Raw genomic sequence first — 21,856 nt, 5'->3', positions numbered from 1 at the left:
GATAAATCGATTTCTTAATCGCGCAAGGCGGATAATTCGTCACTTGTTAGTAACATCAATCGAAGGCGACTATTAATAGCACATAAAATTCTTGAAAAAACAAAATCTATAATTCTTGCTTGCGAACAGATCATCGCAGTTAGCGAGTAAATAAATTTCCAGTAAATAAATTTAATCCTGAAGATAATCAATCTGGCACAAATAAGCTAATTTTCATTGAAAACTAAAAATATTATCGTACAAAAATATATTAATATACTTTATATTATATACATATAAAAATAACAACATTAAAGTGAATTACAAAATTAAATTACTTTATTGAATAAATAATGTTATACGAAAAAATAAATGAGACACTTCTATCTATTTTACTATGTATGTATTTTCAACGTTTTCTAAATTTCTTTAAGTCCTATCTATAAGAATGAGGTATTTATATATAAAATTATTAATTTGTACTTCTTTTCCTTACGTATATATATATATAAAAATTACCTGTATATATAAAATGATTTGAAAAAACATGTAGATAAACTTCTATGAAAAACCAATCGTAAAGATTAAGAGGAAATGCAGAAAATAAAAATTTTACTAAGCGATTAAAATAGAAGCAACGCTTTTCAATTATTTCGTACATGATCTATCGAATCTATTCAATTAATTAAATCTAATCTTATATTTTAAGTTACTTTTAATTTATAAAACGAAAAAATACGGAAAGGAATATGTTAAAATGAACAATAGCTGCTTTACGTTGCGTCGCATTTGCCAAACGGCACGCTGCAACGGTGGCTGCTATTTCGCGTGGTGGCTGGAAGATGCGAGGAAAATCTCGAAAATCCTCACCTGTCGCTGCGGCGCGGATCAACGAAGTACGAAAGCGGATAATTATGATCGATGACGAGGACGAGGATCTCCCTTAAGCGCGGCTCCCAGGGCCACGGTCACGTACGCGACTTACGACGTGCTCTCAGTACGTACGTCCGCCTCTCTCGTACCTGACAATCCCTCCCCTCCTCCAAGAACGTCCCGCGCGCGGTTCCCATATCACCGATGCAAAAATTCAAATTCGCTGTCATTAATAAAAATTAAAGAGACATCAAGAGCTGGTCTACTAGACCGGGTCACCCGACATCTCCTCGGCCGTCCTGTATCTGTGTTCGTGCGCGTGTATAAGCGCGTTTTTCGGGGTGCAGCGACGTTGTGTAGCCACGTTGTTGTTGGGATCCACGGGGCCCATGGGCCAGCCACTTTTATCTTACCTGCCACGGCACAATAGCGTGAGACTATGGGCCCTTTGTTACTTGGCATTCACGATCATCTGCATACGCACCTCTACGGTACAGCCTAGGGCGGCCACCCCGAGCCCCCGTCGAAAAAACTGTATGCGGTTTTTTCATCCGAATCGGTTCCGGGAACCCGGGCACCCAATGCCGATGTTCGCGTCTTCGCCGGAAGCACCCGACACTGTTTTTTCTCCTGTCCTGATAGAACGGGTGCTAATTTTTTTTCCTTTAACCCTTTAACGTGCACCCTCACGGAAAACGGTACATTCTCGCGATGGATTCTTAGTCACGTCTCTTGGGGCATGATCCTTTAAAAACGCAGCCGCGATTTTCGTGCGACCGATATTTTACCGTTAGTTCAAAAAGTAATTATACGGTAACGTAAAAAAAAAGTATCTTAACAAAAAGTGAATATGTTTTTGCTTTTCTCTTCTGACTAGATTATACATAACTCTTTTGAAAATATATATATATATTCTCTAATGTACTCTTTTACAATGCTTGCTGTAGATAAAATTAATTATATTAGTTGTGTTTAAATGCACAAGATTTATAAATTTATATACCTATATATAGCTATATATTTATATAGCTATATATAAAATATAAAAATATAGAGAAGAACATACGAAATGCGTCATATAAGAGTGAGATTTCTGCGAATGTAATTTCACAATAAAAATAGTCACGTACGGATAGCAAACTCATTGCTCCGACAATACGTGGTGTGAAGGGTTGAAAATCGCAGAAAATGTTTCCACGTGGACGAGCAAGAATATAAACGGCGAACGGGAAGGAGAGAATCACGCTGAAAACTACGGCAAAAGGACGGCCATAACTCTATCCTGAGCCCAAATGTTGTGACACCGCCGCCAAAAAGGACTCGGCGTTAGGCCGATGCATGAATCTATCTTTGTTTCTATTGTATAACCGAATGTAATATCTACCTACTGTATCGTAAAGAGGTCGTTTTTAAGAAATAGAAAGCATTGCATGATGATGTGGTAAATACAACTTAACTGAGAAATCTAGGTGAACGCAGAAAACTTGTTTTCAAACATATAATAGAAGATCATTTAGAAATGTACGTAGTTAAGATATTATCTTTCAATCATTTTTGTGAAAGAAGCGATGGATAGCATAATCTGACAAAAAATAAAATGGAAACCTAAAACTTTAATCATGGATAACGGTATGACAGTTCTTTTCTTAATTAACAAAAATATATTAATAATATTAATTAAGATAATTTTTAATATAAAAATAATACTAGTTAAAAGAAAACAATTGGAAAAAATTATACAAGAATCACTTAGTGACATACGTTCTTTTATGTATAAAAAAAATCTATTCTATATGAAAAAGATGCTAAAATAGATACAAAAAATTGCATCGGAATATCGTTATACGATGACGCGATATAAATTGCTTCATCGTGAAACTTCCGTTTTACCGTTTCAGTTTGTTCAATACGAAGTGAACGTTAGTCCCGTCTTTTTTTTCCTTCATTTCGTCGTGGCACGTTCTCCCAGAAATTCATTAGCCAATCGGAGACACGGCTTCGTCATCCAGAGGCATTCTGCGCGCGGAGATAAAAAAAAAAATCTTATTTCGACACCGGTCCCTTAACGAACGGTCCTGGTATACCGAGACAATAAACCGTGCCTTACTTCTCTCCGCTCCTTTTTTTTTTGTCTCTCGCCGAACAGAGACAAAAATCCCGTTGCGCACGATTTGCATGCCGGCTGTCGTTGCCGCGTTGAAGGTGCACATGCAGAAAAAGCCGATCGAAGAAGTAAAAAAATGCTGGCAGGGGTTGCGGGAACCATTATTTTAATTTTCGTACTGCTACCGTGTCGAGGGGACGAAAATGACGAAAGAGAGGGAGAAAGAGGGAAGGAACAAGGGAGACAAGAAAGAGGACAACGGGGGGGACTTTCGCAAGGACAAGGAGGGGAGAGGGGCAAAGGTAAAGGACAGTTACGAAGGAGGGAAAAGAAAGGGATGGATGAGTCCTCCTTTGCATAATCTTCGTCAGGGGTGGTGTTCCGCGCAAGGCCAAGGATTCTCGCGCGAAGAACGATTTCAGTTGCTGTTCCGAAGGCGGGAGGGAGGGATACGAGAACGCGCGGCCAAAGGTGTTTTGCATCTTGCCGAATAAAATGATGCGGGACCCGCCGGATGAAGCGCGCCCTTTCTTCGTCGTGAAGAAATTACCCTAAAGAACGCCTCTAAGCGTTTTAAGGGATTATGGTCGGGCAGGCGTAAAAAAGCCTGGAAAAAGGGTTGACCACCCGCTGGGCAAAACCGACGACAGATTACAACCTCCGAAAACGTGTTACCGATTTCGCACATTACGCTAACATACCGCTACTAAGACGTTTTCTTCATCTGACATTTTGTTTATCCTCAGCTTTCGATGAAACGTAGGTAACGTGGACGTTTCTTCAAATGTCAAACGACTGTGATATTTTTTAATATATTAATTCTAATGGCTATTAGGCTTATTTTGTTACAAACGCGAATTCTCGAGATTTTTATTAATCCCTAACGGTTAAACTTCAACCAACGATGGTCACAAGTCGTTCACCGAGATAACGCGATCATCCCCTCGAAAGACGCCAAGGGGTACCTACTACTCTTCCTCGCCCGTATGCATCGTATGCAGATTGGCTGATTGTCTTGTACGTTCATTCTTTTTCTTCTCTCTCCCAAACTATCGCCCCCTCCCCTTCGAGAACTTTCACGGACGGTGTTCCGTGAGAATGCCAGAGACATTAGCATGCCGCGGATTATTTAAATCGTCCCCCCGTTGTCGTAGTTCCTTGTTTTTTCCCCGAGGCCTCTGCGATAGACCCATGGCGTGGGTCCCGTGGGCACCCATAAGTATAGACAAAAACCGGGTGAGCCCTCAACGGAAGAAGAGAAAGAGAGAAGAAGAAACAAAGAGAGAGAGAGAGAGAGAGGATAAACGAGGCCTCGGGATAACTCTTCCGCGTGCTGCAGGTTCTACGACCGATAAAGAGCGTCCTCGAGATGTCTACCGCTTCTATTCACATTCAAATCCGGTCCTTTTCACACCGTACGGAGATAGAAGGCACACCCTAATTTCTTGTCTAAGAAAAACAAACGAGTCCTCTATGATCGAGGATTCTCTATGATCTCACTTCCGTAATGGGAGCGCAATTATAATAATGTTACGAATGACATAATTGTAGACGATGATGCCACCGAATAATGAAAAATGTAATACATTTTGAGAGCTTGACGACGAAAGTTTTAAAAACTATAAGATTAAAAAATTCTTTCTCTTTGTTTTAATAACATACTATGATAATAGACTCTTTCATTAATCCTCTCTTAAATCGCGCCATAAATGAACTGTTACCTGATTAACGCAAGAAAAACGCCACAGAACCACCACTATCGATTCAAATGAGCAACTACTTTTTTCCGTTATTCGTTCTCCTCTCTTATTCATTCCCTTTCGCGCAAATGCGCATACACGCTTTTTTCCCTCTTCCCCAAAAGTCTTTTTTTTTTCGCGCTTCCGTCCATTTGTTTTCTTTCTTTTCCTTTTTTTTATCTCGAGATGGAACCCGACGAAAGAATACCGCTATGTAAAGCGATCTTCAACCCTTTTTGGCGCCCTTTTTCGCCGTCGTTTTTCGAGTCGTTTGTATCCCGTTCTGCTTTTCACCCCCGTCGTTTCTATTTCGATTTTACTACTTCACCCCTTCCCGACTCTTTCACACTCATTGTCTCTTCCTCTCCTGACAATCTCCTCTAATCCAGTCTCGTCTAAATTATGCAGGATTCTCGTCCGGAGATAGCACGCAAAAGGGTGAAAGAAAAAAAAAATAAAATCAAAACAGGGGTAGCGTATTCCGTCCCGCTGACACCGCGCATTAAAAAAAGAAAAAAAAAAGAGAGAATGTCGGACGGGGATTTTTTTTCTACCATTTCCGAAGCTTTGGTACCGTTGCATCGGGCATTTAACGGTGTCTTTCTTCCGGCCATATTTAATTCAGGCAACGTTCCTTCCTACTTCTCTTCCTTATTTCCTTCTATTCCTCTCTAACCGTCTTTTTCTTTTGAATTTTTTTGTCGTCGATCTTTTTGTCGCGACTACAGCTTTCGTCGAATCCGCGAGAAACATAGAGATTACAGAGAAATAAATTGAAAACTTTATGATACTTGTTAAATGTTACTACGATTTAAAAGTTACTAGGAATTAAAAGAGTCTCTCTTTTTCTCCACTATAGCCATCCCTATTATTAGACGATTATATTTATGGTTTTCTTACGGTACATTTTCTAACATAAAAAAAAATTGCTTTACATTCGCAAAAATTGCTTTACATAAATATTTGCTTTCATATTTTACTGTAATTATTACTTTTCTAAGAATTACCGAGATCCTTCTATTCGCCGAGCAACATTTAAAAAAAATAGGACATTTTTTACGTTAGACTCGATAATAATTTAAGAAAAATATAATATTAAAATGAAATTAAATTCTTAATGATTTTTTGGATATACGTATAGTTTCTAGTACGTAAGAAATCGTATGTAAGAAATCTGGTTGCAATAAGAGCGTACTCACGTCACTGGAAAGGCCATTGTTCCACGGGTAAGGCGGTTGAGGTGGGGATTGTTGTTGATGGTGAACACCGACGCCAGTGGCTGAGTGCGGATTGTGAATGTGCTCCGCCATAACACTGACCCAATGGGCCAGTCCGCCGCCACCGGTGGTCCCAGGACCCGTACCACCTGTTCCGGTCCCTCCCGTTCCTCCGCCACCTCCCCCGCCACCACCACCACCTTCTTCACCACCCTCCGACCACGCAAATGAGTTTTTCTGGAAAGAGAAAGAAAAACATGAATTCGTTAAAAGCCTATATGCATTTAAAATATAGTATTAGTTTTGAGTTTTCTTTTTATTCTTCGTAACAATATTTTCCAAAAAATCGAATTTATTCCTCACAAGAGTGTTGCTGGTAAACTAAATGAACTAAATGCATGCAAATTAATTGTTTCGTCTCAATGTTTTTTTATAGTATAGTGTTTTTTTTTCACGAATTATTAATATTAATAAGTATTTTATTTTTGTGCTTCATTAATACATGTAAATATTCAAAATTATAAAAATTAACTTTGAAAGAAAATTTTGCGTCATATTTCCAGAAATGTTAAGATTGCTTCAAGTATAATTAATAATTGCGCAAGTCAGCTTCTTCTTCAAATTGATAGAAGAATCTTAGACCGGAAAAATCTTCCACATGCATATTATATAATCGCGGTGATTTTATTAAACTCGTTCATTCTTGTCTGTGACCGGTGAGGCAGCATTAGGTATTCATGATAGAGTGCGCGAGAAGAGTTAGTCCATTAATAAATTGATCGATGAATCGGCTAGCATTAAGTCGGAAAGTATATTTGACATCAAAATATCTAAACTCGTTTTATATAGATACACTTTTTCAACTCGTAATTTCAACTAAATTAAACGGTGAGATACAAGTAGATACACGATTGTATAAATACAACAAAATTTATATATATATATATATATATATATTATATTCAATTGTTTCGTTATAATTTTGTCACGTATACACATATAATAAAATAATGTCTTCTTTGACCTATTAATTTTTTAATATTCATTAATATTTGCCAAGAGGAGAAATATTCGTATTTTGGAAGGTGAGCTCTTACAAACACACCGTAAGGAAATCTAACAGCTACACAGGATATAGATTATTCTATACGGTCAACACGCACACATTTACAAATTCGAGTGTAATTATACCGATCCGCGGCGCTATCGACCGCAAGAGACATCGTAAGAAATTCATAGCCCCAGACAAAGAAGAGAAAACGTACGTCGGACGATATCCAATCGATACGTCGTCGAATGTAGGAGCGATGAGCACGGTGGTTATAAAAGTAGATGCAACTGAAATCATCTTTTGCTACTGAAATGCTCTCACAATTCTACTTCGCGATATCGGCTCCACATTATCCGTTTCCATTCGAACGGAAAATTTCATATCATCGAATAAAATTGCGTTGAAATTTAGTAATATCATTAGCACTCGTTTCCTATATTTAATATGTAATCTCTCTCGTAAGCACAAACGATCGTTCACAATGGATTAAATATGAGAATACTTATCTTTTCAAATATTTAAAAAATCAATTACAATTAATTTTGGAGCAGCATTTAAGTTTACGAATAAGCAAAACCCTTCTGTGTCTCTTTAATATTTATATTACAGCGTTCTACATTACATCTTCGTGCTGTCCTGCTTACTGCGCTCTTTTTCCCTCCTTTTAAATCTCCAATAAAATATACATATTCATACTTTTTAAATGACCTCGGAATAATCGGGTTTTAATCCTACCGTCTCTTTTCTCGTGAAGTGAAATCTCAACCCTCCGTGGCATAGCAAACTAATCGGGGTAAATCGTTAATTAAGGGGGACTTTGGATTGAAGTTGCTAATTGTTCGCGCAGCGCGGTGCATCGTGAGAAAAACGTGTTACGAATCGCAAGCCTGATTATTAGTTTCTCGAATAGCCTTCCCCCAGAGCTTAACCAGGGGTGTTATTTCTTAAGGGAGTCTCGAAGGGGGATGGATACGTTTCATTATTACGAACTAACTTAATTACACGTTCTCGGGCACACGCAATATGATGCCTGTAATATTTTTCTCTCTAGGCTTAATACAAGTTCCAGATATCATAAAATCTAATTTGAAAAATAATTAATTTGTGATTGGCTACTGACAAAAAGTTTGGTGATTGATAGCATAAACGTGATGAAAACGATAATAAATACGTTCGTTATTATTTTATCGTTGTGCCATAAGTCGAAAATGTTTGACTTTAAGTAAATTTACTTCCCATACAAAACGATCAATTAAATCAACGCAATTTCTCTTCATAATAATAAAAAGATATTACGAGATTACAATGAAAAGCTATAATCCATAATGGAAATTCGTTGTCGTAAATAAATTGATCGATTAAATAAAGAATTGATTCTCATGAAGGGTATTGCGAAACCGATAAACTCTGTACAATTGAAATGAGGAAAGCACGCAGGTGCATGTTTATGGATTTAGGTCAGGAATCGCTGTAGCTTCGACTGAAACGAGCCAAAACGATAATCGTGCCAAGAAAAGTTCCTTTACGGTTGTAACTCGGGCAAAAGCAAAAGGAAACAACAGGAAATAGCCGACTACGCGCTACAATTGTAGCTAATTAATAAATTATAACAGAAAAAAGTTCTAGTATTAATCAAGATACACTTTTAAAAGGTTAATTAAGTTTATATCTTTATTTAAAGTAACAAAGATATAAACTACCACTTAAAAATTATGTATTAGCTCTTAAACATGAAAAACAATATAATAAGTAGCAATTACTGTTAATGGTATTAAATACTTAATCAGTTTTTAAATAAAAAGTTCACTTTAACAGAATCGCTTTAATCTCATATTTTAACTTTTTATATTTTAATTTATTTTCACTGGGTCGCCAAAAATTAATCGCCGCTTTCTCTCTCACATGTAATAATTTTTTAATATTTAATATTTACCCGTCGAGTTTTTTTTTTCAGTTTTACACGCAGTCGCGTAAACAAAACATGTTATCTAAATAACATCACAAGTCTAAACTAGAAATCAAGGCAAGCAATTGCCGAGTGTATTGAAAGATTATCAAGCCAGAAGCAAAACGTATCGGGCGAATATTTGAAGAACTAAGAAAATGGAGTATTGTGCTGTAAGTATCGAGCAAGCGAAATCACGACTCGGCCTCGTATTTCATACCATCGTTACGCGAAAACTCGCCACTACTAACTATGCTCTAACTTTTTAACTGACAACTTATACCGGCAACAAACGCCAGCCACGTTAGAACGCATTTTATCTCGCAAACAGTTTCACCGACCTGTCAACCGGCCTTTAACTCTTCGCTAACTATCCTCACGACATCGTCCTTGGCGACATTGTCTACGTCTTCCCATTTGATATACTTGGCGTTCCTCCACTTCCGTTTATATGTTCCTAATATACCACGAGTACTATGTCCACGTGACATTCGTTAAACCGTGCGTTACAGTAACTTTTTAAGGAAAGTTTTAACTCTATTTTCTATCTTAACACTAATGATGGTATATTAAATTTCAACAGGAATTAAAATAAAAGCAAATATAAATATATAAACAAAGAGTTATTAAAATAAATTTGAATTCATTACTCCGCTCCATCATCCCATTTTTTAACATAGCAGTGCGTTTTAATTTTTAATTTTTTATATATCTATATTAATAAATCTAAATATATAAATATATATATATAATGAAGAATCTGACGATTCGCAAAAAGCGTAATGCCAGCTGTCGTAAAAATATTTTATGCTACCAATGTAACAGTAATAGAAATTTAAGCACAAACAACGCAACGACAACGCAACGACAATGCAAAAATATTTCTCAGTAGTCCAGTCTAACCTCATCGTGATCTTCCCGATGAAGGGCTAAGTTCCTTGGAAAGGCGGGCACACTGCTGACGGTCAAGCCCTTCAAATCCTTCAACTCCTTCAGTGCACCGAGCGCGTTTAAGTTGTCCTTTAGGGATGCTAGATTGAAGTTAATCCCCTGCTCTTTGAAATTGAGATGCCTGTTGAGCACGGTTTTGCCTAACGCGCTCGCCAACAGACTGCTATACAGCTCATTGCGTAGGATAAACTTTCTTTCAGCACTGCTGTCGTCCTTGCTCGACACGTCGTTAGAGGAATCGGAGTCCACTTCGACGGAAGAGTTCGAGACGACACTCATCGTGGACATTTTAGCCGTTCTCGTTACACTGTTTTCGACGCAGTGAAAAATATCTTTCGGGCTTTCAAAACACACGAAAAGTAGCCCTTTTCTTTGGTCTCCTGCGAATCTCGCTTTTCGCCTCTCTTTATTTCAACGAAAGTGAGTTTCAAAATCGTAAGGACCTAGTAAAATACCTGTACATGTGTTCCTTGTATATGTATATAGGAATATATAATTAAATAGGTTCTTAAATTGTGTATATATATATATATATATATTTATTTGTTTATTTATTTATATATATTCCGTAATCCTTCTATTTATTTATTTAGTTACTTCGTACTCGGTTAAGAGGATAAAAACACCGCGCGGGGCGCGCGGTCTGTGAAATTGCTTCAAGAGCCCACGTGGCACATTAATGTACGGTTAAAAACTGCTTAAAGAGCTACAAGGTCAGCTTCCGAAGTCGAGCGTGTCCATCCGCAGATTCCATGCTGTCTCAAAAAAAAAAAAAAGATTTCCCTTCCACGCAATGTGATTTTGTGCGTGGGGTAGGATATAGGGAAAATGTGTCTCCTCGACGTGCTTCGTCTTCGTACGCGCCTCGAGTCTCCTGTTTTTATTGCCTGTTGGCGTAATCGGACGCCATAAGACACAAGTACGTTGCTTATTTATTCCACCTTCTCCCTCTCGGGCAAAGAAGGCGCTCTTCGCTGTTGTACAATTAATCTCTAACGGTATTATTATACTATCACTATGATTGTTAGCGGACTAGTATCGAGGACTAAAGCGCTCCTTATCCTCCACCTGCTCTCCACCGTTTCGATCACACTCTTGTAATCTCGAACGCGGTCGTAATCAATACGGCCGAGGAGGAGGTTTTCGTTTCCTTAGTGTATCTAAATTTATATTATTAGTGCGCGCCGCGTGCTTCGTGACCGGCGCGAATTCGAAGGAAAAAGGACCGCGTTGCATTTAGGAACTTTTGCGCGCGCAGCTCATTACGCATGGCCGCGGGCTTTCTAATTGGCTGGTTAATTAGCGCGGGAGGCTCCATTCTCGTCGTAGACACGAGGTTTCGACGTGCGTCATCTCGATTTTTTTCTTTTTCCCTTCTCTCCCTTTTTCCGCCTCCCTTACTTCCCACTAATTGTCGCTCCCTTAATTTTCTAATCTTTGGGCTAAAACACGTGAAAAATAGGAACTTTGGTTGATCGTCTGGGATCTCTCCCGTTTTCGTGACATTAACATCGATGCTGCTTCCTTTTCGTTAAGATTTGTCCCTCAGTGAGAACATGCAGCATCCTCCCCAAACTCGCCTTCCTCCACCTGGTCGGATCTCTCCGTCGCCAGGAAGAAGAGGAGGAAGAGGAAGCACTGAAAGGAGCAGAAACATCTTCCTCGGTGGCGCGAAGTGGCATCGAGTAACATCCCCTTAAGCCTCCGTTATTTCCGGCGGCGTATTCGTCATCCTCGTGGCGTATTCGTGGAACTCGTTCAGGAGGCCGCACGGCCCCCCTCTCTTCATCATCGGCGTGAATGACGCGACTGTCGTCGAGCCGAGTGTAGCCGATGGGCACCGGCGGGCCTTCGCTTAGGCCCGATTCAACGACGGGCCCTATAGGGCCCCTCGTAAATCGCGGACGACGTTCGACTCGCTCACGTCGCTCGTTAAGACAGTAGTGGGGGTAAACGTTCGGTCAGTCGTGCTCGAGCCTTGGTAGAGCGCGGTTAATTTCTTCTTCCACGTTGCACGTACGTGTTTTCTTGCTATATTAGACGTACGTCGAGTGGTCCCGAGTCGTCCCGCGACGACCGCGTGACGTACACTCGCGTCGTCGGTAACCGTTCGCTTCCTTCCGCTTTTGCGGAACCGCGCGCTGGCTCGAGAAGGGGGTCGGCCTCTCGAATCCCAGTTTCTTATGTGAGCGCGACCGCGCGACTGGTTGATGCAGTCCGCGGCGGAGCATAAGGAAGCGGAAGCTCGGCGCTCTCTTTCTCCGTCCTTCTCTCCCTTTCTATCCTTCCTCCTCCTCGCCGCCGCCGTCTCCTTCCTCCTCGATCTCTCTTTCTCGCACTTGGGGCCAAGAAAGGCGCGCACGCTTCGCCGTGGCCGCCGGCGTCGTCGACGTCGTCGTAGTCGTCGTAGTCGTCGTCGTCGTAGTCGTCGTAGTCGTCGTCGTCGTCGTCGTCGTCGTCGTCGTAGTAGCCTCCGTCTTTTACTTCCTTTTCCTTGCTCTACCCCTCTGCCTTCACACTCCCACTTACCCTCTCTGTCTGTCTTATCCTTTTCTACTCACTCTCTCTCCGTCGGTCTCGCGGACGCGCGGCGCCGCGGCGCGGTAAGAAGTGGTAGATGGAAGTAAGAAGGAGAAAGAAACAGAAAGAATAGGAAAAAGAAATCAAGTACGAGAGACAGAGAGAATCTCCAAGGTGGAAGCGGAGAGAGTAGAGTTGCGGGGAGAAGGGAGTACGGGGTAGGAGAGAGAAGGGGGTAGAGGGAGACGTAGCCCGCGAAGAAACAGATAAATATAGATATTTTTCCTTCGGCCGGCCACCTGAGGAGGGGGTGCAAGTAAGAGGGTGATGGAGACGGTCCGAAGGGTGGGAGTGAAGGCGGCAAGGAAGTAGAAGGGGGTGGGGGAGTGTGTTGCACGCTCACTTCCCGCCCCCCAACCGAATTGGAAAAATGGAAATAATAAGAGTCGCCTCCTAGGGGGTTGCATGGCGCGCTGCACGAGAGTTTGGAGTCGGGGGCGAGAACGTCGGGATGGCGAGAGAGGTACGGCGGTGGAAATGGGTGGATGGGGTGGTAGGAATTGTGCGCAGTGCAGCATGCGCTCTGACGACCAGAAAGCACACATCCAGGAATCGATGTGTGCGAGTGTCACGTGTGCTCCAAGCAAGGGGGAGGGGGGAGGGGGGGAGCAGAAGTAGGGGCGGTTTGGAAGATCGCGGCAACGCTGTGTGTACACTTGCGTATTTGTGTGCGTATGCGGCGAAGAATATTTTGACGAGTGTGTCAAAAGCGACATGGCTACCATTTTAAGCGCAAACATTCGAGCGTTCCATGCATAAGTTAAACACCCTCGAGAGATATAGAACTAAACAAACCACCCTTAATTAATGTATACGTATAGCAGTTTTTTGTGATGATTATCTTAATGTAATTATTTATCTGTGAAAGAAACGTGAAAAAACTACATGAAAAGAATCTTTGTATCACGATATAATCGTATTGATTTCGAATAATTACTTTCTCTCGTTCAAGTATTATTTATATGATTTGAAAAAAAAAGAGAGGGGGAAGAAAAAAAAATAATTCCATTCGATTAATTCAATCTCGCGCATATCGAAAAGGTTTGTCAAAGAGAAATTTCGTAACGAAAATAAGTTCAGTGAAACATCAGATAATAGTCTGATCACTTTCAATGGGTCTCGAGTTATACATGCTCGTTACGATCGATCGGCGTAAAAGATTCAGACTAGCCAGCCCAGAGCACGGAATAATCGGCGCCGCAAATATACCTTAGCCTGGTTTTACGAGAAAGTTCGCGAAGTAATCGACGATGGGTGGACCATAAGCGCAGGTAGTGACGCGCTTCTTCTCGAGTGGCATCAACTTTTTCGGGTTAGCTTGATACGCACGTGGAAGAACGTCCGGGAAAAAAGAAGGAGAGAGTGAGAAAACGTGACTCCCCGGTGCTCTCGGAGATTCGGGCTCTTCTTTAACAGAGAATATAATCGGGGCGAAAGCACCGGCAGCAAAAGCAGGCGGGAAAGAGAGCTCAAACATGCTTCTAATGCCTCTAACGGTGCATCCCTAATTACCATTATACTATTGGTATGCAGATATCCTCGCACTATTGGAGAACCCTTTCTTCCTTTCGTCCTAAATAGCCCGATGAGGGTGCCGAGCGCCACCCTTTCCTCGTTGCGGTGTGCCATTCTGCGTACAATATTATTTGTGTTTTGGTTTTTCGGGGCGGAGCGGACCGAGAGAAGAGTTTCACCGGTGCTGCACAATCGCTCGTGCTCAGAAAGCTCGCCTCTGTCTTCGATTTCTCATGCTTCCTTAGCACCTTATCCTCCGAAAAACGGTCGTTCCTCTTATTCAGAGAGCTTCGAGAGCATTATCCGTTATTACGCTCGTCACGCATGTAAATGTGTGTCTGCCATTCGCGTGAGAAGTCATCCTTTAAAGCACTCGAAATGATGCAATCCCTGTTTTCTCTATATATATCTTCCGTTCAGATTTTGTTATTGTTCACGAGGCAAAGTAGGCACGCTCTATTATTTCAATATTATTACAGTTACGAAAGTAGTTTGAGAACTTTGTATCGTCGATTTGCTTATTGGAATGTATCATGACTGAATAATCTATTTTTAAGCATACGATACAAGTCGGAATTATAGCGCTGAAGACATTCAGTGTATTTCTATCTAAAAAGACGTGAATGTCCACGCTCTCTCACAAAGCACAATTAAGAATTCGATATGAAAAGAGATTTATATTAATTCCGTAGTAATTCTGCTGCATTCTTTCTGCTCGAGGGACAACGTGCTTCGCGATAGACATGAAGGAATGGAGTTACGAGAAAGTTACGAAGAAGGGGGCAACGAAAATTAAAGAAGCGCTAAGCCGGGCGCTAAACCGAAGAACCACTTGTTGAGCAGCTTGTGGTGGCAGCACGCCGGTTAGAGGAAGATCGGAGCGACTCGGAAGCGAAAGTAGAGAAGGGAAAGGGGCTCTGGATGCGACGGGTTGGCGGGAGGGAGTTGGGTGTACGGATATGCAGATGAGGGGCGGCCGCCCCCGTGTAACTAACTTCTAACTTTCGCGTAACGGCCGGCGGCGGTGGCGGCCTTCCGCCAGTTTTACACCGACAGCTCTCGCGCGACGAGTTTTCATCCCTTCTTCCCGCGTTTCCCTCACCCATAGAAAATTAGATCCCCGAGCACTGAGCAACCCACGCCAATCTGAATCTCTCAACCCTTGACTCTTTAGTTTAGCTAGCGTTTCGTTTCAATTTTGAAAACTTCCAAAGAATCCTTGAATTATGATTGTAAAATGTTATTCATTTTCAAGAAACAATTTTTACTTGGCAAATATGAAAAGTGAGTAGGTGTATAAAAGTATGAAATAATAATGATTTTAAAATTGCTACTTTAATGTTATCTAATAGAATACTTAATTTATGATGTGTACGATAATTTACATGAGAAGTTGTAACATGTTTTAATATAAAGTATTTTTTTTTTAGATTACTAGTGATGATAAAAAAAGTGATATTTTAATTCTGATTAAAATAATACTTGATAAATGGAATAAAAGTGCAGAAAATGTCACAATTAATTGTAACGTGGATTTATATATTCGTCGCATTTCTTAATAAATAAAAAATGCTGCAATTACATGCAGATTACATTTCGATTCAGTTTAGTCCGCTCTATCTACACAAAAGGGATTGGCAAAAACTTTAGGAACACCCTGTATACACATATCTATATATTAACATAAGAGTTTAAGAAGATATACTTTTAACTATAAAATCATTAATAAATATATACGTATTATTATTTTTATCTATAAAATATTTTATATAAAATATATTTTAGTTAAATTAATAAATTAACTAACATAAAGAAATATAAATTATAGTTTCCGCTTTTTTTCTGGTATCTATAGATATTTGAAAGAAGATTGTAGTGTGCAGAAGAAATTGCAGAAACCATATTTTAAAAAATTATGAATTAACGTCACTTTACGACGTAACGCGGCCGAAATACGCCTTCCTTATTCCCGAGAATAGAGAGAAGAAAACCGCAGGACAACGGAACACCGCAGTACTTTTCCATCTCTGGACGTTTTTCCGTTCACCGGCCCGTCGAAAAAAGCCAAAGAGAAGGATGCCTGGCGCCGAGACGCCGGCGACGACGAGTCTCGACCCAGATATCGCGTCGTCGTCTTCGTCTTCGTCGTCGTCGTCGTCGTCGTCGTCGTCGACTACGAGGGTGGAAAGACGACGTCGTCTCCTCCGCGGCACCCGCTTTCTTTTCTTATTTTTCTCTTTTGCTCTCCCATCTCGAACAAACCCTCCCTCCGGCATATCCCGGTTGAGGTAGGTTTTTCCACCCTTTCCAACTAGCGTTGCCCTACGAACATCGGTTTCACACACACATATACACACACACACACACATACATCGAATCACCGTTTCTGTCCAGCCGCGATGTCTATGTTGGAACGATCCTCATAAGGATCCCGGCGTAACTCCTGTGACGAACGAGTACGCTTATCTTACGAGTCGCTTGTGAGTCGCTCCTATTTTTAAGTTAGCGCGAATGAAAGCGATATGAGTGCAAACGAAAATTTGATTCATTGTAAATATTCAGATATTACGTCTGTATACCAAATTTTATCATACCAAATTTTATCATACCAAAACTACAACTACTTATCATCTTATTTTTTGCTTTGTATGTAGAAAAACTCTTTTTTATTTGCTGTTTTAATATTATTTATTAAAATACTTAAATCTGTATCTAATAAATAACTTTTTATATTAAACGATAATTTATTTTGAATTAAGGCTCCTTTGAGATGAATCGATCAATGAATTAATAATGTAAGATCCATGCACTGGATCTCAGTGTGAAGTATTTTCTTTATTTAATCTCTCATACAAACTCCAAACGTTTCGATCCTAGTTCGGATTCTTTTCAATGTCAGCAATTTACTCATCTAATGAGTTATAACTGTCATTTTGTTAACATATTCTCATACCTTTGACGAAACTCATTGTATCGAGAAACACAATGATTTCGTGAATGTAAATTTCTGACATTGAAAAGGGTCCAAACTAAGCTCGAAACGTTTGGAGTTTGTATGAGAGATTAAATAAAGGAAATACTTCATACTGAGATCCAGTGCAGGCTTACAAAGACATTCATTGATCGATTAAACGGCCAATTGTTTTGTTGTACACTTTGACAACTTAGAATGCTATAAAGTATCTTAGTAACAATTTCTTTTAAATCGATAAAATATTAATATTAAATATTTTCCAAAGAATACTCGTTATTTTTCGTATTTAGAAATTTTCTGACGCAGTTGACACAATCACAAGTGGGAAAACAATGCTTGTCATTCGCATATGAACGTCGCTTTTAAGACACCTTTTGCACGGTCCACATCATTATTGCTGGCGTAAGCTGCACACGCATAAAATAATAAATTAAGTCGTCTGATATGATCGGGAAGTAGCGCGATTGGTCGCTGCTACTGGGACCCTCCTTTATTTTTTTTATCGCACTACAGGAATCTCCGTTATGCCAGCCATAAAGGCTCTTACGGTACGGCCATTTTGAATTATTAATGGCTATATATGATATTATGCATGGTATTGTAAGTAGAAATCAAGTTAGTAATCAAGTACAATATCATTCAAAAAATAATAGCATCTGCTTTCGTTACCTGCTTATTATAATCACAGCTAGTAATATTGCAAATCCATATTAAACACATATTTAATATCACATTATGTGTGAAAATTGCTTCATAATTGCAATCTCAATAAAGTCTCAATAACGTAACAGTTATTAATAATATAATTGCCTATGATATTTAAATCAATAATTTAAATATTACGAGATTATAAGAAATCAAAGAAAATCGCTTATTAAAACAATCATGAAATTAAAAAAATTGTTCAAGCAACGCAAACGATATTATGTTGTAAAATCGAAAAAAAGATCCGTTTGAATAAAGATTGAACGATCACATTTGGATCCGTTTGAGTAAACCGCTCAGTGAAATGAACTTTATAATTCTGAAAATATGCGAGCAAATCAACGTAATAAGGTACATTCGAAAAATTCTCAAGACTCAAGTCAAACGATTCAAGTTAGATCAAATCGAAGAGAAAAGTACTTAATGACAGAGCGCAAGTTGTACCTACTCGTTGAGACTTTGTCCGACATTTAAGAGTGTGTTTGATGATACCGCTCTAGCACGCGACTGTGTGAAGAAATCGCCAAGAACGATCGACACCCAAAGATCATACATCGGTATAAGCCAAGACAAAGAGCTTGATCCTCGAGATTTGAACACTGAGATGGGATCCTGAGTAAACGCCGAGAATCGGGATGCGTATCAGTTTATGTAGGCTAAATTGTTTAAGGGTCGGTGTGTCCTTAAGCTAAGGCAAAAGGTTGTCTGGGGCGGCGTCTAGCCGTGTCTATCGATTATCCCCCGTCCTTGTCTGTCCCCTCCGATCTTACCGTCCCTCTTCCACCACCCTACCTTGTCAACCGACTATAGCTATACATCTCCATCCTTTCTCCTCTGCTTTTCCAACATGTCTTTCTCTTTTTCCCTCTTTATCTATCTATATTATTCTCTTTCTTTCTTTCTCTTTCCTTTTAGTATCCCTACTTCGTCGCCAACCACGTTCTCGGTGCTCCTGACCTGTCGCAAACCACCTACGCGTTTACGCACGGCATTTGGACCCTTCTTATGACGGCGATTCGATCAGGAGTCTCAGCTGTGAAGGGTGACCTCAAACTGTCAGTGTTCATCATTAATTTTGTAGTTATAGCTAATAAACTTTTTATAGAAAAAAAAACACAAGCTCGCTATGTAATTGTGATAAATTGTCAAATGTATTACTAGATCTATGTCGTAAGATTTATTGTTTCTCTCTCTCTCTCTCTCTCTCTCTCTCTCTCTCTCTCTCTCTCTCTATATATATATATATATATATATATATATAAATCAAGATAAAAGTAGAATATCAGAATTTATAAAAGAGAAGATTTTAGTTTTAAAAAGATATCAATATAAAAGCTTTCCCTTCTTTTAAAGTTTACAATATCCTCATTTTATGTTGATTTATGAGATATAATAAATCTCCAGCAATAATAATGACAACATATTATAGTATAATAATTGTAGCATGATATAAAAATACAAATATAACATAAAATATATAATTAAATATATAATTTATTTAATATTAAATATACAATATTATGTACATAGATATTGCAAGACACACACATTTCAAGAGTTAAATATTATATAATCTGAGAATATTGACAGATTGTCAATATGGAGAATATTGATGAGGCCGTCAACCCGCTGGCCACGCTACATATCACGATCTCAATAAATAAGGCTAGATTTCGATTCAGATGCCGATGCCGGAGAGTTGTCAAGTTTCAGAAAATTGTCAGCCTGAGATAGTAAAATTGCGTTAAGTGTATATTAGATCAAATTAACGCAAGAAGTGAATATTACGTCAAAAAATTATATATTGTAAATTGTAACACGTAACAAAATGCATCATACATCCAACTGTTGGTGTATCTTGAAACGGTTAGAGCAGCGCTTCACTGCTGACTACTTGAGATTTTATTCATCGCGTAATGTGTCACGAGTCGTTTGCAATGTATCGCAAAAGACATCGTGAAACGGAAAACGCAACGTAAGAATGAGATGGCACGCAAGGCATATAAAGCAGAAACATATTTCATGTGTCGCTATAACAGGTATACTACAAAGAAATAGTGAATTTTTTTTAACGAAATTTAAAGCACGATTAAAAAATTTTGTAAACATTGTGAAAACATGGTGCGAAACTTTTTTTCCTCCACCTATTTATATCATCTATCGTGTTATTTTAATCGGTAAAAATTACATTAAAGATTACGACATCGTATTCTTGCAGTAGCAATAAAAACGGCGCATATTCAATAAAAAGTGAGATGAGTAGGAAAAAAATAATTTAAAAAATTTTCATTATTGCAACTATGTAACTATGTGTCATTTCGAAACTCTGCATAAATTGTACATTATTGCAAATATGTTTTTCTTATTTATTCAAAAATTAAATAAATTATATCGCAATATTGTGAGAACATCAAATAAATTTTTTTAATTTTCTTCTTGTTTTTTTCTCTTCCAAAAAATTCTATCAAAATATTGCTAAAATATCGTAGCAAGAAAATATCGATAAAATCTACACGTCAAACTATTCTTCCAACTGTCATACAAGAATGAATCTCCAAGTAGGTCTATTACCGTCTATTATGTCGTCTATTAAAATTCATATTTGAAAACAAAATTGCGTGTCTAAAACAGAAACAAGGGAGGTAACTTGTAATAAATTTTTAGGGTCAAACGTACATATTAGGGATGTATCAGCGGGTGTTCCAAGTGGCGATTAGCGATACACGCGCGCGTGTGTGACGGACAGGTCGTGACCTAGGCCGTCTTGAAGGGCAGACATTTTTTAATCGATAACCAGCCCCCCCCTCCTTCCCTTGCCCGCGACGACCGACACCCCCGAAGGCAGCGGAGGGTGATGAGGTCGCTGACTAAAGGGGAGACCGAAGGGGGTGAAGAGAAAGAGAGAGAGAGAGAGAGAGAGAGAGAGAGACCGCGACGATCGTGGAGGCGTACAGACGCTGTACTTCGGTGCTCTCATACCACCAGCCTAAATAAAGGCCCATCCCTTAAAGCGGATCGGCTCGAAAACATTGTTAAAGGGGATGGAGCGCCGAAAGTAGTCTTGGCTGGGTAAAACGGGTGAGATTAGCAAAATACGCCGGTCGTACCGATTAGTCACGATGGTACACCGTTAATAATAGCGCTGAGAAAATTCGTCAGATGTGGAGACACAGTTTTAGCAAGTTTAAACGCGACGAAATCATGAAAATACGCAAGTGGATTGCATCAAATATTCAGTATACAGTTAATCATTCGCGAAATTGCGGTGGAAAATAAGATTTTCTATATGCAACATATTTGTCAACACATGAAAAAGCATTGAGAAATTAAATATCGGTAAAATATGCGGTAAGTTGCATGTACGATAAATGTCGCAGCTATTCAAAGTTGCACAAAGTAGTTTTAAATAATTAAGACAATTAAGATTTTATGACGATGCTAAAGTCGCTGGCAATTTAATAAAAAAACTTCGTACCGTCTTTAAAATTTCGCTCTAAACTTCCAATATTTTAATACGCGTGACACGAATGATCACGTTCCATTCGACAGTCGAAGCTCATTGAAACTTTCAAAGAATCATTGGCATTTTCTCACATAATTCCTCCCCTTCGACGTGTCACGAGTTTCGTCCAGTTACGTCAGACTACGTAATAACAAAATGAAAGGGAAAAAAGGAAGGAGAGAGAAAAAAAAGCAATAAAGAAGCGAGCATGGAGAACTCGGGACGAAACGGCAAAATATTGTTTTTCCATTCTTCTCGCGGGCGACGATGGCGAGACGAGGTGCGAGCAGTGTTTTCAGAAAAAATACATCACCCCCGGTCGCCACCCCCGCCCGCGGCATGTCGATCTGTATTTTTTCCACCCCTGTCCTCCCCCTCCCATCGCGTTATATCTTGCTCCCTACGGCAAACGCAGGGCTTGCAAATTTCGAAACGAAAACATCGGCCGAAAGTAAAACCAAACTTGTTTTGCGCCTTTTTGCAGTTGCAAAACAAGGCAGGTGTAAAACTACAATAAAAACTCTAGTGTAGGGATGGAAAATAACGTTTCATCAATCACATCGCTATTTCTCTGTTTGTTATATTGCAGCCTGAAAATTTATCACTAAATCTGAACCGACATCAATGCTGATTATTTTCCACTATTAAATGTTTTACCCTCAATCAAACTATTTCAATTTTATTATGAATTAAACGTTTACGATTTACATCATTAAGACAA

The 21,856-nt window shown here is 39.4% G+C and overlaps 1 protein-coding gene across 2 annotated transcripts in view; it reads right to left on the bottom strand.

The window, feature by feature from the left end:
- Nucleotides 1-21,856, bottom strand: part of LOC105150316 (zinc finger protein rotund) — a 165,639-nt gene that overhangs the window by 99,835 nt on the left and 43,948 nt on the right. The window contains exons 1-2 of one of the 2 annotated variants that reach the window (XM_087410735.1): nucleotides 9,812-10,370; nucleotides 5,895-6,149 (exon numbers count right to left, since the gene is read on the bottom strand). In XM_087410735.1, the coding sequence (XP_087266861.1) occupies nucleotides 5,895-6,149; nucleotides 9,812-10,147 (591 nt within the window). In that variant the 5' untranslated portion in view covers nucleotides 10,148-10,370. Of the gene's footprint in view, nucleotides 1-5,894; nucleotides 6,150-9,811; nucleotides 10,371-21,856 lie in introns of those variants that run through there. The other variant, XM_011063321.2, reaches the window with a different exon arrangement.

The sequence above is a fragment of the Acromyrmex echinatior genome, chromosome 10, assembly GCF_024713525.1.
Source record: "Acromyrmex echinatior isolate Ae372 chromosome 10, ASM2471352v2, whole genome shotgun sequence".
In the NCBI taxonomy this organism is placed as follows: domain Eukaryota; kingdom Metazoa; phylum Arthropoda; class Insecta; order Hymenoptera; family Formicidae; genus Acromyrmex; species Acromyrmex echinatior.
Note: the sequence above shows the minus strand (reverse complement) of the source record. Positions and strands in the feature narration are given on the sequence as shown.